Source organism: Hemicordylus capensis, chromosome 3, assembly GCF_027244095.1.
Source record: "Hemicordylus capensis ecotype Gifberg chromosome 3, rHemCap1.1.pri, whole genome shotgun sequence".
Classification (NCBI taxonomy): domain Eukaryota; kingdom Metazoa; phylum Chordata; class Lepidosauria; order Squamata; family Cordylidae; genus Hemicordylus; species Hemicordylus capensis.
Window position 1 is genome coordinate 286,682,817 of NC_069659.1, and position 14,386 is coordinate 286,697,202.

Consider the following 14,386-nt stretch of genomic DNA (forward strand, 5'->3'; position numbering starts at 1 on the left):
GGGAGAGGGAGAGGGAGAGGGAGAGGGAGAGAGAGAGAGAGAGAGAGAGAGAAAGAAAGAAAGAAAGAAAGAAAGAAAGGGGGGGGGAGAAAGACAGAGGGGAAGAACAAGCAGAGGAGAGAGAGAGAAAGAAGGAAGGGTGAGGGACGGGCTTGAGCCTGTCAGTGGCCTGAGGGGAATGAGCAGCCATGCTGGTGGTGGCAGCGAGAAAGGGGCTGGTCAACTGCTGCTGCTGCTCCTGCTCCTGTGGGGAGGAGCAGGGCTCGGGTGAGATCTCGGGGGATAGGGCGCTACAACTTGGACAGTAGGCGCCAGCAATGCTGCAGCTGCAACCAAAAGGGGTGAGGGGGATGGAAGCAACGGGGTGGAGAAGGAGCAAATACTAGTGCGCAGATGCTCTGCACAGGTTAAGCTAGTTGCTATTATTAGCCTTGTTAGTTTTATTAGTTAATAGTGTGTTGCTTATTAATCAAGATTTCCTTTCTGTACCCCAAAACGCTAAATAAACCTGATTGTATTTTGACTTCAAAATACAATGTCATTTCTGAAACCAGTCAGTCATTTCTGAAACCAAAGCTTCACAAAATCTACTCTGTAATGAGCTGCATGCTCTAGATTCACTGGTTCCCCACACAAGCCCAGATTTGGTCCAAAGTACATCGCCAACACACTCCAGATCCGTCTTCTTAACAAGCTGCAACTTAGTAGAAAGAGCATCTGCTGGTAAGCAGAAGTTCCAAGGTTCAGTTCCTGATACTCCAGGCCTGAAACCTTGGAGAAGCTGCCGCCAGTCAGTACAGACAATACTGAGCTAGATGGACTGATGGTCTGACTCAGCATAAGGCAGCTTCCGATGTTCCCCTGCAACCTAGGTTAACACAACCTTATCCATGTTTACTCAAAAGTTAGCCCAACTGTGTTCAACGAGTCTCACTGCTGGGGGTATATAGGATTGCAGCCCAAATTCCCAATTTGCCAGGAACCAAAAGGCTCTACAGATCAAGAGATGGGACTGCTTTTGTGGGCTGCCATTTTTAGCACCAGTCAGCCCCCAAAAATGTTAGTAAAACTCTTCCACTAGCTATCCAGCATCAAATGTAAGCAATGTTACATCAAATGTAGACCATTAGGAGCTATCTCCCACCCCACCCCTGATAATCCCCACTGTGCCAATCCTTTTAAAAACTGCAGATTGCAAAATGAAGCAAGTTAAAAGTTGCAGCTCAAATTCTGTACCTCGAGATAACTGGCAGAATTAGCGTTATCAGGCCATAGACTGTGGAATACCAAGGAGGCCACGCAGACTGCAGGGCTGCACAACTTCAGACCTCCAGTTGTTTCTGGACTACAACTCCCAGCCTCCTTAAACAGTGACCAATAGTCCGGGACGATGGAAGCTGTAGGTCAACATCTGCATGAGGACCAAAGTTGTGTAGCCCTGCTCCAAAAGGTAACTCCGACTTCAGGCCCAAGCCATGAAGAGAGTCGTTGACAAGATGGCCCCAACGTATCACGTTTTAATTTCCTTATTTCTAGTGATAGGAACCCATCATGGCCGGATGCAGCAGTGACACCTCTTTTGGGCTGCTCCTGCCAATGAGGAAATGAATGAGGAGCCTCGGTCTGGACTTGTCTGCCCTTTTATCCTTTGCCAAAGGCAACTGGCAACATTAACACATGCTTACTCTCCCGCCTCCTCCCCACAGCAGAAGGACATGGCTTAGCCCCACCTGCTGTGGAGCAGGCCCACTGGGGTAGCCTAATTGTTTCTATCTCTAGGCCTGTGTTTCCTGCTGCTGGGATAAGAGCCAAGGAACTACGAGACCAGGAACTTGGCTGATGCCCAAACAAAAGAGGAGAGCTGTTTTTCAGTCCCAGCCAGCCTCTTATAGAAGCACAAAAGACGGTCCTGCCGGGAAAACAGTGGGGGTTTCCCTAGGGTGGGTCCACTCCAGAAAGATTAAAGCAAAAGAGGTCCTGACTCCTGTAAGTGGGTTACTCCTGTACTCACAAGAGATTTGTGCCTGAGTTGCCCAACAGCTCAACAGGTAATTGGGTTTGAGCAGGAATAGAGAACTGGCTAGAGGTGTGTGTGTTTTTACTGACTGCACTCAGTATTCCCCGGACTATTTCTGACATCATATTTCACATATGCACATACAGACGTTGCACGAAAGCAACCAGAAAACGTGTCCTCTTCCAAGTAAGAAACGTAGAGAGGGTTGCAGAACAGGGCCGTCGCTCAGTAGTAGAGGATCAGCTTTGCATGTAGAAGGGCCCAGTTGCAAACCCTGGCATCTCCAACCCTGCCTGAAACTTTGGAGAGCTGCTGCCAGAAAACACTCTGAGCTGGACCAATGGTCTGAAGTGGTAGAAGGCAGCATCCTATTTCCCAGAAAGCTTTAAAAGAGACAGGTCTCATCATCATGCCACACCTTTCCAACACAGCACAGGCATAAGTCTTCGGCTCTTTTCCGGCAGTTCTCTGTCCATTTTCAAAACACTGGCAGGAAAATGCAAATGCAGCTGAGGCAGAGAGATGGTTCTTTCCGCTGGTCCACCATAACCTGAGATTATTCAGAGCAATGAAAAGCACAGCCTCCCATGATGCATTAATGGCAGGCACATTTTAAGGAGCACCTTAAGCCACACCAAAACAACACACATTTTGCTCTCCCCACCAACCCAAGTGATCTTGATGGCCATTGCTTGGATCAGTAACACAGGACATTCAACAGCTTCTCAGGTAAAAAGCTGGACCTATCAATTTTGCTGTATGTGTTGCTAAGTGGAACATAGGAAGCTGCCTTATACTTAGTCAAACCATTAGCTAGGGTTGCCATATTCCAGCTTCCCAAATCCGTTTGGTCTAATTTGCATATTAGCATATTATGCAAATTATGCAACTAATTTTCATTTTATTTATTTGCCAGATCTGTATACTTTCCCCTCCTTTTCTGCCCTCAGGCAGCGCATTTGAAATCCGTGAAAATCCGGGTGGAATTTAGCAGCCTGGTAGAGGAGTCAAAATTTGGGGGCTACTGTCAATTCCGGGGGACATGGCAACCCAAGATCAAGCTCAGTATTTACTAGCAGGGAAGGTTTCAGACAGGAGTCTTTCTCAAGCCTACCAGGAGATGCCAGGGATTATATCCGGGTCCTTTTGCATGCAAAGTAGATGCTCCACCACTGAGCTACAGCCCCATCTAGGTGCTATGACAACCAATGACAACATATCAACTTTGCTCTTCCTAGGCAAGAGTGAAGCAGTTGATAGTGGCTCTTGGCAACCCTGCAGAGGGACTGGCTTGCACAGAGTGGCCCTCTGGCTGCTTCCCTCTTGCAGGCACAGAAAGAACACAGCTCAGTTTCTCTAAACAATCGCCTTCCCCTCTCAAACAAGAATGCTTGTCCACCAGAGGCTGAACTCTCTTTTGTGAACTTTAAATGTGCCCATTATTTCCTTGGTGTGCAGTTTCCAGAATGCACTGTACCAGCAAACATAGTTCTACAGAAAAAGAGGTCAGCTTAAGATTGGGAGATGCTGGCATCAGGGGAAAAGGGTGCTCTGTTAGTAGTTTGTTGCTGGGCTAAACAAGGAGCCCTTGGTTGGGCTGGAAGTGGGTGAACAGGCCCCCTTTCTCAAGATCCAGATGAGAAATAACGCTGGCAGGAGAGCACCAAACCGAAAAGTTGTTTTATTGGTACCATACATGACCATAAATGGCACAAACTATGCAAAAAAAAAAAAAAACCCAAAAAAACAAAACAAAAAAAGGCTTTACAGTGCCCCGGGGGAGGTGGTGGGTGGGAAGGGCAAAGGTTGGGGAGAGGGGATGGAGTACACGTCACCAGTTCATGCCGAGCCACAGCAATGGGGGACGTGACACTCGTATCTTTTAGGTACAAAAAGGATACAGAAGATGCCCTGCAAGTTGAGAGTTCTGGCCATTGTACTGCCTGCTCCCTGGGGGCAGAGCAGCAGAGAGCATCTGGGACCCAGGAAGATAAGTGACTGCCCCCACCCCACCCCCCATGGACCATGCTGCAGGCTGACCCAGCTGGGCTCCTCCAAGGGAAGAGGATACATTCTGGGATTCCAGCGCATGACTCAGATGGAAAGCCATGCCCCATGGCTGCAGAAACCACCTTGGAGCAACGACTGCTCTCAGGCAAGTTGATGGCAAGAATCCTGTGAAGGCTGGGGTTCTCCAACTTGGGTCCCCAGATGATGTTGGACTATAACTCCCATTGCCCCCAGCAACACTGGAAGGCCATCATGGCAAGGGATGATGGGGGCTGTAGTCCAAAAGCATATGGGGACCAAAGATGGAGAACCCCTGTGCGAAGGAGAAGAACCTTGGGGGGTCAGCTTGGACAAAACTCCTCAGTAAGGTGGAGGGATGGCTGCCATGATGGCGAAGACTGTGCCCTGTAAATGCCGCCTCCCCCAACAAGGCCATGCCAGGAGGTGACAGAAACACTTTATGCCACTCTGTACTCCTCTCTCAAAATGGAAAAAACCAAGCCTCCTTTGAGGCCGCCATGACATAGTACGAATCCTCCTTCCAGAGCTCACACGACAAAACGGGAGTAGGGAACACCGGTGAGAGAGGAGGAGTGACACCCAAACATAAGGGGGTTAGGACAACAGGTCCTCTTTGCTTGGGGACCTTGCAAGCCCCGTCACTCTCTGCAAAAAAGAATGAATCCATATGCCAAACAGTTGTCTAGAGCATCGCTCTGGCATGGAGGAAATGACCACCCCGCTGCCCCTTTTACAAAACACAGACCGTTTCCATCCCCAGGCCATGTTCCATAAGGGATTCCGTTGCCAGTCCTGTTCCACACTTTCTGCACTGCTGTAAATTGGTGACAGTACCCTCTGAGCTCTCCTGCTTCCCAGGAAGGACGCCCATCATGATGAACTCCCCCGACCACTGTTGGGGGCGGCTGCATTAGTGAGAACACAGTGAAAGAACAGTATCATACACACGGCCTACAGCGCGGAAATATACAAGCACGAGGTACACAAACCCGAAGGGGATGGGGTGGGGGTGGGTGGGAAGTAGGGACAGCAGCACACACGAGTTACACAGAGGGGCAAAGTGGGGCAGCCATGCTGTCCTCAAAAAGATGTATAAAGGAAGTCTGCAAAGTCTCTCCTTGGTTTGAAGCTCTCAGAACTGTATATAAAAACCAAGACTCCCAATTGGTAGACAAGCCTGTACAAAAATCAGGATTGGGGAAAAATAGGGAGGGAGGGCAGATTTTTTTATTATTATTATTATTTAAAGTTACAATTTTAATAATATTTTTTTCTTTTTTTAAAAAACCCAAAGTATTGGGAGGGGTCAGGATTGCAGTTTTCGGTAGGGCCAGGCTAGGCAGAGGGCTGGTCCTAAGCCCCAAAGATCAGATTGAAAGGGATACTGTGCCCGTTCCATGCTGTTGCAGGATGGTTTTCGAACCACATTCCAGGAGGTGTTAAATCTCCACTCCACCCCCTCCCACATTGGTTTTCTGGGCTCTTCAGAGCAAGCAGGAGTCATTGCACTACCACATCTACGGCAGCCAGGAGGGACTGCTTGAGACCCATCCCACGAAATCCTAGCTGCTCCCAGTGTGAGTCATAGAGTTGTCTACAGGATGCTGGCAGGCTCTCCTGCTGGAAGGGAGCCCCCTTGAGGCCAAATATAGAACTGGGCTGATAAAATGGGCCCAGGCAGACATTCAGTCAAACTCTCCAGCCCCTCCCTCCCTCCTCCCGAGGTGTTCCCTGCCAACCAGGCCAAGCTGTCAGGCTCTGAGGGGCTGCATAATGAAAATGGGACACCATCCCACAGGAGTGTCGTTCATGGTGTCCAGGGAGGCATGGGTGAGGAGGGAGAAGGAATTAAAATTCTGCTGGGCAACCACGAGATCAAGGCTCCAACGGGCCCAGTGCCCCAAGTCTGCCCTACAGGGCCCAGCCAAGAGTGCAGACAGCAGGGAGTGGTGGTCAGGCCAACTGGAGGCAGGTAAGTGGGCAGGCTGGGGCTGCAGTGCCCATCGGCCCCGATACCTCGCCAGCCAGCCAGCCAGCCACTCTTCTTCACAAATGTCCAGGTAGAACGGTTTCGACTCAGTCCGTGGGGGCACCAGCCCAGTCAGGTACTGGCCAGGCTGGGCCGTGGGTAGGGACTTTACTGCGATGCTTGCGACGTCGGATTCTCAGACTTGCTCTCTTGACTGGAGGGGGGCTTGCTGTTCCAGGGGCTGTTGGCGCCCAGTGCGGGAGAGTTGTTGAAGCTGTCCTCGTCGTCAATGCCATTGGCAGCGTCGAACTGTGTGTTCTCCAGCCGTGTGATAAGGCGCTCATCCTCGTCACCAAATTCCCCGCCCATCAGGGTCGGCTCGCCCACCACCATCACATCCTGAGGAGGGAAGAGGGTCCCGAAACATAATCGAGGTGGAGACTGCCCTGACCCCCACCACCACCACCCTTGAAGGAGCCAGTTCACCCCATGGGCATTTCCCGGAGCTGGAGACAGAAGCTCCTCAGCCCTGCCCCTGCCCAGTCGGGACTTGCTCTGTCCTCCTTGAGATTCTGCTCCCTCCACAAGCCGCCACTCTCTTGACTTCAAACACTGCTGCTATTGCTGCTCAGTCTGCGGGTTTGGCTCTGCTGAGCATTCGGCACGTCCAGGGATAGACTGGGACAGCAGGCAGACATGGCCTCCCACCTCCTTTCCAATTCTGACTCAAGGAGAAATAAGTCGGATGCCTCAGGACCTACTGTTACCTTAGGAGAAGGCTGACCTGTAGACAGTGCCTAAGTGGACTTCTGCACTTCTAAAACATAAACGCTAGGCCATCTGCCTATATAAAACATAAAATAAAATTTAAAAGCTAGGCGGCTAATCCTGATGACTATGGGTAGCCTCCAAATTTAGAGGCAGGATGCCTCCAAATACCAGCTGCAGAGCAGCAGCGGCAGGAGAGGGGGCACTGCCCATTGCCTGGCTTCCCAAGGCATCCGGTGGTGGGCCGCTGTGTGAAATAGGGTGCTGGACTAGATAGGCCTGATCCAGCAAGGCTGTCCTTACTCCTTCCTGGTCACAGAGGCTGCTTCAGCACCAACAGGGGCCGGAAACAGCCTCACCTCCTTCACAATGGCTGCCACGCTAAGTAACCAGTCCTGTAGCAAGCCCTCTGCAGCATTTCCTTGGCTGCTCCAGCCGCATGGAACAGCGTCCCACGCAGGAGGAGGTTCAGAAGAAGAATGAATGAAAAGGGGATGCTTACAGGTACCTGACTGGAGAGGGCGAAGGTGCTGGCTGGGCTTTTCTTCTTGCTGTTGCTGTTGTTGGTGTTGCCGCCACCAGAGCTCATGGTGCTGCCTCCGGACATCTTCCTTTTCCGGCGCTTGCTGGGCTGCTGACGTGCAGGTTCAGCTGGAAGGTATTTGCAAAGGGAATGCTGGTAAGCTCTCTAGACCCCAGTCAAAGGACCCTGTTTTCCCCAGTTGCTCTGGTACAGCCATACTGTTACCCAAAGACTCCCCAAACAGTCCATGTGCTCAGCTGTATGCTTCTTCCAAAACCTGCTTCACTAGTCCACTTGCCAATAACAAGCCCCCACTCTCACTTACTAGGTTACGTTTCCCTATCTCACACTCCCAGAGCCAGAAACAGATGCCAAGAGTTCTGGCTCCCAGCACCAAGCAACACTCATCAAGTCCATTAAACTAACAAACCTCACAAGGAGTTGCATCAGATAGGAGGAGAAACTGTCCACAGCACCCTCTGGTGGGCTTCAGAGGCAGTGTGCCCAACTTAGAACCCTCCCAGCCCATTCTGCAAGGCTCTCACCAGGGGGCGCCACCATCCGCTGCCACTTCTGGAAGAGGCATGTCTTGAGGCAGTCACGAGGACTGAGGCTGTAGGTCTTGTGCCGCGACATCAACTCCTGCATTGGTTCTAGGATTACACATAGCTGGCAGGAGGGAAGCGAGAGAGTAAGAGTTTTAGATCCTGTGGCCCAGAAGAGGCACAAAGAGAGGCCAATGTCCTCTTGGAGCCAGACATTGCCCCAAATGGGCTTGGTCAAATGCAGTAAAGATACTCTGGCAGGATGAGTCTGCTGTCCATCTCACTCTGATGCTCCTAAATGCCCCTGCCCATTCCACAGGATAAGGTAAGAATACGACAAATATTTATATACCAGTTTTCAACAGAAGTTCCCAAAGTGCTTTACACAAATAAAAACAATCAAACAAACAAATAAAATGGCTCCCTGTCCCCCAAAGGGCTCACAATCTAAAAAAGAAACAGAAGACAGACACCAGCAACAGCCACTGGAGGGATGGTGTACTGGGGATAGAATCACCATTTTTAAAAAGGTGCCTCTTTGCTCAGTTAGCAGGGTACATCCTCAGCTCTAGTCTTGCCTCCTCTTTATTAGCTGGGCACTCACCATTCAGAGGCCAATTCCTAAACATGAGCAGCAAGCTATATGTTGAATACTCGGTCCCTTCATGTGGGTACAGCCAGACGTTAAGGGAGTCTGCCTGAGGCAGCTGTGGAGTGCTCACCGTAACCAATACCATGAGTTGACATTCATACCCTCATGGTCTCAGTTGCACAAACTTCAAATCTACCTCTCTGGTGCTCTCTCTATGCACAGGCAACTTGTGCCTACTGTCTAGAACAGGCCTGCTCAACTTAGGACCCCCAGCTCTTTTTGGACTACAGCTCTCATAACCCCCAAGCACAGTGTCCAATAGCCAGGGAATTGTAGGCCATCATCTGCAGGCAGGCTGAAGTTGAGCAGCCCTGGTCTAGAGAGATCTTGTTCAAGCCCAGCTCTTCATACCAGTTGTGGAGGTGCAACTACAACTGTATCAACCCCCTGCACTGCCATTTCTAAGAAGGGCCAACTATGGGAGTATGTGTTTTTTATTTATTGACTGTCCATGCTGCTGTCTCCGAAGCTTACCAGATATAACAGCATATTATCTATGTTCTCATCAAACATGCATACATAAGATAAAATGACATTTTAAAACATCTGTAAAACAGAGTAAACATATGGTAACATTGCTCTGCCATTTAAAAGAGGCAGGCTCTCTATTTCTTCCAGGGAACTAAAAGGCAGGTGTACGCCAAAGCTCATGCCACAGCCTCACAGGCACTATGAGAGCCAGTGTGGTGTAGTGGTTAGAGTGTTGGACTAGGACCAGGGAGAACAGAGTTCAAATCCCCATTCAGCCATCAAACTCACTGGGTGACTCTGGGCCAGTCATGTTATCTCTCAGCCTAACTCAGCTCACAGGGTTGCAGGGAGGATAAACATATTCATGCAAACCACTCTGGACTCCCTGGAGGAAGAGCTTGGGATACACATGAAGTAAATAAAGAAATAAAAGCACTTACTCGGAGGTAGTTGAGTGTGGAGTTTGAAAGTCCACAACGGGTGATATTCTTGGACAACTGGTCTAGCATCTGGGGGTCTTGCGCCTGGAGTGAAAATGGCAGGGGAGAGGAGGAGGAGTCACACCAGAACATGGAGCTTCAGTAGATATTTTGTATGTCAAATACTGGAGCCATCACCATTTAAAATTTAAATTGTAAGTAGGGGACATACAGGTTGCTTGCCTGTAATTGAACTTCAAGTGGTCATCTGTGTAGTCCCACACATGTAGTCCTAGCTAGGGGAACATTCTAGAACTCGCTGATCCTCCTGACCCCCCCCCCTTGAATTATTTTTTCCTATATGTGCATGCCTTGGGAGGCACCTTTCTGCTAAGTTCCTTTGTCACCACCAGTGTTCCCTGTAACAGGGATTCCCAGATGTTGTTAACTACAATTCACAGAATCCTTGGCCAAAGGCCACTGCAGCTGGGGATTGTGGGAGCTGTAGTCAACAAAATCTGGAAATCCTTATTACAGGGAACAGTGGTCACCATCATAACACACAAGAGAGCTGAATCCCTATCATGGTGGTGACAAAGCAACTGAGGCACCCACCGTATTCTTTCACTCTGGCTCCTTCATGATCACTGGAACCAGGGGTGGGCAACCTTGGCTCTCCATCTGCTGCCGAACTACAACTCCCATCATCCCCAGCCACAATTTATTGTGGAGAGAGCAGGGGCGTAACTACCATTAGGCAAGTGGAGGCAGTTGTCTTGGGGCCCCACTGCCTCGAAGGGCCCCCCAGAGGCACATCACATGACTCCCCAGCCACCCGTGTTGCACCCCCTATGAATTATGTTGCGTCTCTTGGAGATCGGCAGGAGCAGAGAGTAAAAGAAACTCAATTCAATGTGAACTAAGTATTCACCATATTCATAATGGGGATGTGAGTGTGAGTGCACTATATATATATTGTGTGTGTGTGTGTATATCCGCGAGGAGCCCATTTTAAAATCTTGTCTCTGGGCCCCCTCCAACCTTGCCCTTGACCTTGACCAGATGATCATCTGAACCAGGTCAGTGTCTCTGATTCCACAGAGCTCCTGACAGCATTGCTGAAAGCCAACCCAAGCCAATGGCTCACATGCATAGCGAGGATGCTGCGGGGAATGAGTTCCCGATGCTGCCGGATGCTGAAGTGCCACGTCTTTATCCTCATCATGTCATCAAACATGAACTCCAGGTAGAGGCGGCCCTCCACGCACACCTGGGCAAGTGAAAAGCAAACAAGGGGCCTTGAGGTTTAGGTGAGCCTTTCCTACCACCCGTTAGATTACTTGACCCCCGCCCCCAACTAGCAGTTTCTGCCACCCTCCCCCTTCCAAAAAACAAGCCCTAGCAAATAACCAAGGCTGAGCTATTCTCAACAGCAGTTCAACAAGAGAGGAGGTGGACTGCTGCAAAGCTGACCTGGGTGAACATGGGTTTGCCATGCTGGGTAACCATGGTGCACTGGTCACAGTCAAGCGAGACAAAGTTGTTGTGGAAGGACTCCTTCGGATGCTTCAGGACATAGTATAGCTCAGTAGCACCCCCTTCAAAGATGCTGCGGAAGTAGCGGGGGATCAGGGTGCGGCCAATTGCTGGACACAGGGAAGAAAAGGGAGACGAAATCAATGGCTTTTCAGCCTTTGTGCTGCACGCCCTGGGACAGGTGCTTTATTCTGGGAAACAAGAGCACGGAACTACCAGTGAGGGACACGAACACTTAACAAGATAGCAGCTCAAGAATCGACACCAAGAAGTGGAACAGAAGAGAAACAAACTCTCCCATTACAGGAAGAGTCCCCTGTAAGAAGAGGGGTTAGAGCTAAACAAAAAGCATTCTCTCTGTTTCCAAAGAAGTTCCCTAAAATGTCTTAGGCTTTCCGTGGTTTGCAAGACAAGGACTTCCTAGGCATGGCCTAGCAGCAGGATGGAACTACTATGGTATGGACAAGCAGCACAACATTTGGGTCTCTAGTAAGCGATGCATCTTGGGATGCCTTGGACAACAGCATCCCAGCCCATGTCTCTAGGACAGCCCATTCTGCAATTGGGTGTTCTAAGCAGAGATCATGGATGTTTGTATCTCAAAACCATTTGCCTACTACTGCTACTTATATACCACTTTTCAATGAAGTTCTCAAAGCAGTTTGCACTGAAAAGGAATAATAGTAATATGATGAGTTCATATCTCCAAGGGCATACTTCTAGAGTGTGGCAAATGCAGAGGGATCTACTCCCTGAAATAAGAACAGCCCTGCTGGATCAGGCCCAAGGCCCTATCTAGTCCAGCATCCTGTTTCACACAGTGGCTCACTGGATGCCTCAGAGAAGCCCACAGGCAAGAGTTGAGGGTGTGCCCTCTCTCTTGCTGTTACTCCCCTGCAACTGGTATTTAGAGGCATCTTAGGAGGTGGCCTATAGCCACCAGACTAGCAGCCACTGATAGACCTCCATGGACAGAATTTGTCTAAGCCCCTTTTAAAGCATAAATGTGTTATATTTAATGTTTTAATTCTGTACACCGCCTAGAGATTTTTATACTAAGCGGTATCTAAATTCAATCAATCAAATCAAATCAAATCAAGCCATCCAAGGCAGTGGCCATCACCACATCCCATGGCAGAAAATTCCATAGATTAATTATGCAGTATGAAAAAGTACTTCCTTTTTTTGGTCCTAAATTTCCTAGCCTTCAGTTTCATGGGATGATCCCTGGTTCTAATGTTGTGAGAGAGGGAGAAAAAATTATCTCTGTCCACTCTCTCTACTCCAAGCATAATTGTATACACCTCTACCAAACAAAAAAACCCGAGATGCTGTAGCCTTGCCTTATAAGGAAGGTGCTCCAGGCCCGATTCATCTTGGTTGCCCTCTTCTGAACCTTTTCTAGTTCTACAATATCCTTCTTAAGATATGGTGACCAGAACTGTATGCATTAGTCCAAATGTGGCTGCACCACAGATTTCAGATGCTTCAGGGCATTATAATGTTAGCGTTTTTATTCTCAATCCCTTTTATAATCATCCCTAGCATGGAAATTGCCTTTTTTTTACAGCTGCTGCACACTAAGTCAACACTTTCAACAAGGTGTCCACCACGAACCCAAGATCTCTTTTCTAGTCAGTCACTCAGATGCCCTCGGACGTCAGTCACTCAGAGCCATCAGCGTATATGTGAAGTTGGGGTTTTTTGCCACAATATGCATCACTTTACATTTGCTTACATTGAACCACATTTGCCATTTTATTGCCCACTCTCCCAGTTTGGAGAGATCCTTTTGGAGCTCCTCACAATCTGTTTTGGCTTTCACTACCCTAAACAGTTTTGTGTCACCTGCAAATCTGGCCACTTTGCTGCTTACCCCATCAGATCCATCTCTTGCTAAGCAGAAGGCAACTCCTTTGAAGAACCATATGATGATCTCATACAAAGATGGAATAAAGTTTCAAATACATTCTTTTTTTAAAAAATTTCGGAATGCAGCATCAGCAGACCTTTGTGCTTCTAGTTTTCTGGGCACCCTATTTCACTCAGTGTGGCTCCTCCATAATCTTTGAGAAACAGACCAAGTGCACACTATGCTAGCAAGCAATGCAGCCCTCTGTGCTGAAAGAATCTCACAGGCAAGAGCTGGATTTTGTTTCCATATGCATTTTAGTTTTGCCAAACATTATGTTTCTTTAAAAACCCAAGTGTTCTATGTATCTCAGAAGCACTATTGATTCATTTTTAAATAATGGAAAATGTTTCAATTTTGGAGGAATCAAGAGAAATGTGCTGCCAGCTGAAGTTTTCGAAAACCTGCCCAGCTCCAACCTGGCAGTTCTCATGTTCCAACAGGGAACTCCTGCAGGGAACAGAGAAGCAAACAATGGGAGAGAGCAGAGCTACTCTTTCTTCCAAATCTGCCTGCAGGGCCTCCTAAGGAAGGCTATAGATGCTAAATGTTTGCTGGGAGGCAAGTGGGCTCCTGGACAGATGCTGCAGCCGTAGAATGCACAATGGAGAGTAGATTCTTGTTGCCTAGCAAACAGTGCAAGGGACCTTTCCTGCAATCAGTATTCCCAGCGTCTGAACACTGCAGTGGATGGATCTGGAGCTACCTCTTTGCAATGGCTGTGAAGGCAAGACAGTGTGGTGGCGTCATGCCAACCATGTACTAAGTCCAAGGCTCTCCGCCAGCACAGAAAAACAGGGGCTCCTCCTCCTCTGGGAGTAGCCCCTCTTGCTCCTCTTGCAGTAGCAAACATGAAGTGTCCCCCTTTGCTAAGCAGGGTCCAACGTGGTTGGCATTTGGATGTGAGCACTGTCTGCTGTAAGATATTCCCCATAGGGGATGAGGCCGTAGCTCAGGGATAGAGCATCTGCTTGGATGCAGAAGGTTCCAGGACTGGGAGAGACTCCTGTCTGAAACTGTGGAGAGCCACTGCCAGTCATAGACCAACACTGCAGTAGAAGGACAAAGGGTCTGACTTGGTCAGCAATGTCCTTCCTCCGCTTGGCTGGAGAACACTTTGAAGCACCCAGTTCAATTTCCATTTCTGCCCCACAGCCACCTTCCTGCATGAAGACCAGCGCCTGAGCTTGGGACAACAGTGCATATCCACCAGCCTGTAAAGCCCACTTAGGCCTGAGACTCACTGTATCTCTTTGGTCCATCTTCCAGACAGAAGGTGATTGTTAACATGGCATCGTCCTCAAAGAATTCAGTGGTGAAAGCATCCCACCACAGATTGTCACATTCCTGGAGGCACAGAGGAGAAGGGCATTACGCATGGGAATGGAGAACCCCAGCTGCCAGCACTACTTCGAGGGCGGCAGGAGACCCCAGGCTCAGAGGTCTTGGATGACATCCCAGACTGCATCCCCCCACCCCCTTACTGGGGCTGCAGCGTCCCTCCCTTGAAGCCACGGAGCTCACCCCATCCCACCAGCTTTCC

The 14,386-nt window shown here is 49.3% G+C and overlaps 1 protein-coding gene across 8 annotated transcripts in view; it reads right to left on the reverse strand.

Annotated features, from left to right (window-relative positions):
- Positions 1 to 3,683: 3,683 nt before the first annotated feature.
- The window catches only part of LDB1 (LIM domain binding 1), a 92,064-nt gene continuing 81,361 nt past the window's right edge, over positions 3,684 to 14,386 (reverse strand). For 6 of the 8 annotated variants that reach the window (XM_053309887.1, XM_053309890.1, XM_053309892.1 and 3 more), the window contains exons 5-11: positions 14,088 to 14,190; positions 10,869 to 11,041; positions 10,543 to 10,665; positions 9,417 to 9,500; positions 7,854 to 7,977; positions 7,288 to 7,436; positions 3,684 to 6,416 (exon numbers count right to left, since the gene is read on the reverse strand). In XM_053309887.1, coding sequence (XP_053165862.1) covers positions 6,186 to 6,416; positions 7,288 to 7,436; positions 7,854 to 7,977; positions 9,417 to 9,500; positions 10,543 to 10,665; positions 10,869 to 11,041; positions 14,088 to 14,190 — 987 coding nt within the window. In that variant the 3' untranslated portion in view covers positions 3,684 to 6,185. The remainder of the gene's footprint in view (positions 6,417 to 7,287; positions 7,437 to 7,853; positions 7,978 to 9,416; positions 9,501 to 10,542; positions 10,666 to 10,868; positions 11,042 to 14,087; positions 14,191 to 14,386) is intronic. The other 2 variants (XM_053309888.1, XM_053309891.1) reach the window with 1 other exon arrangement.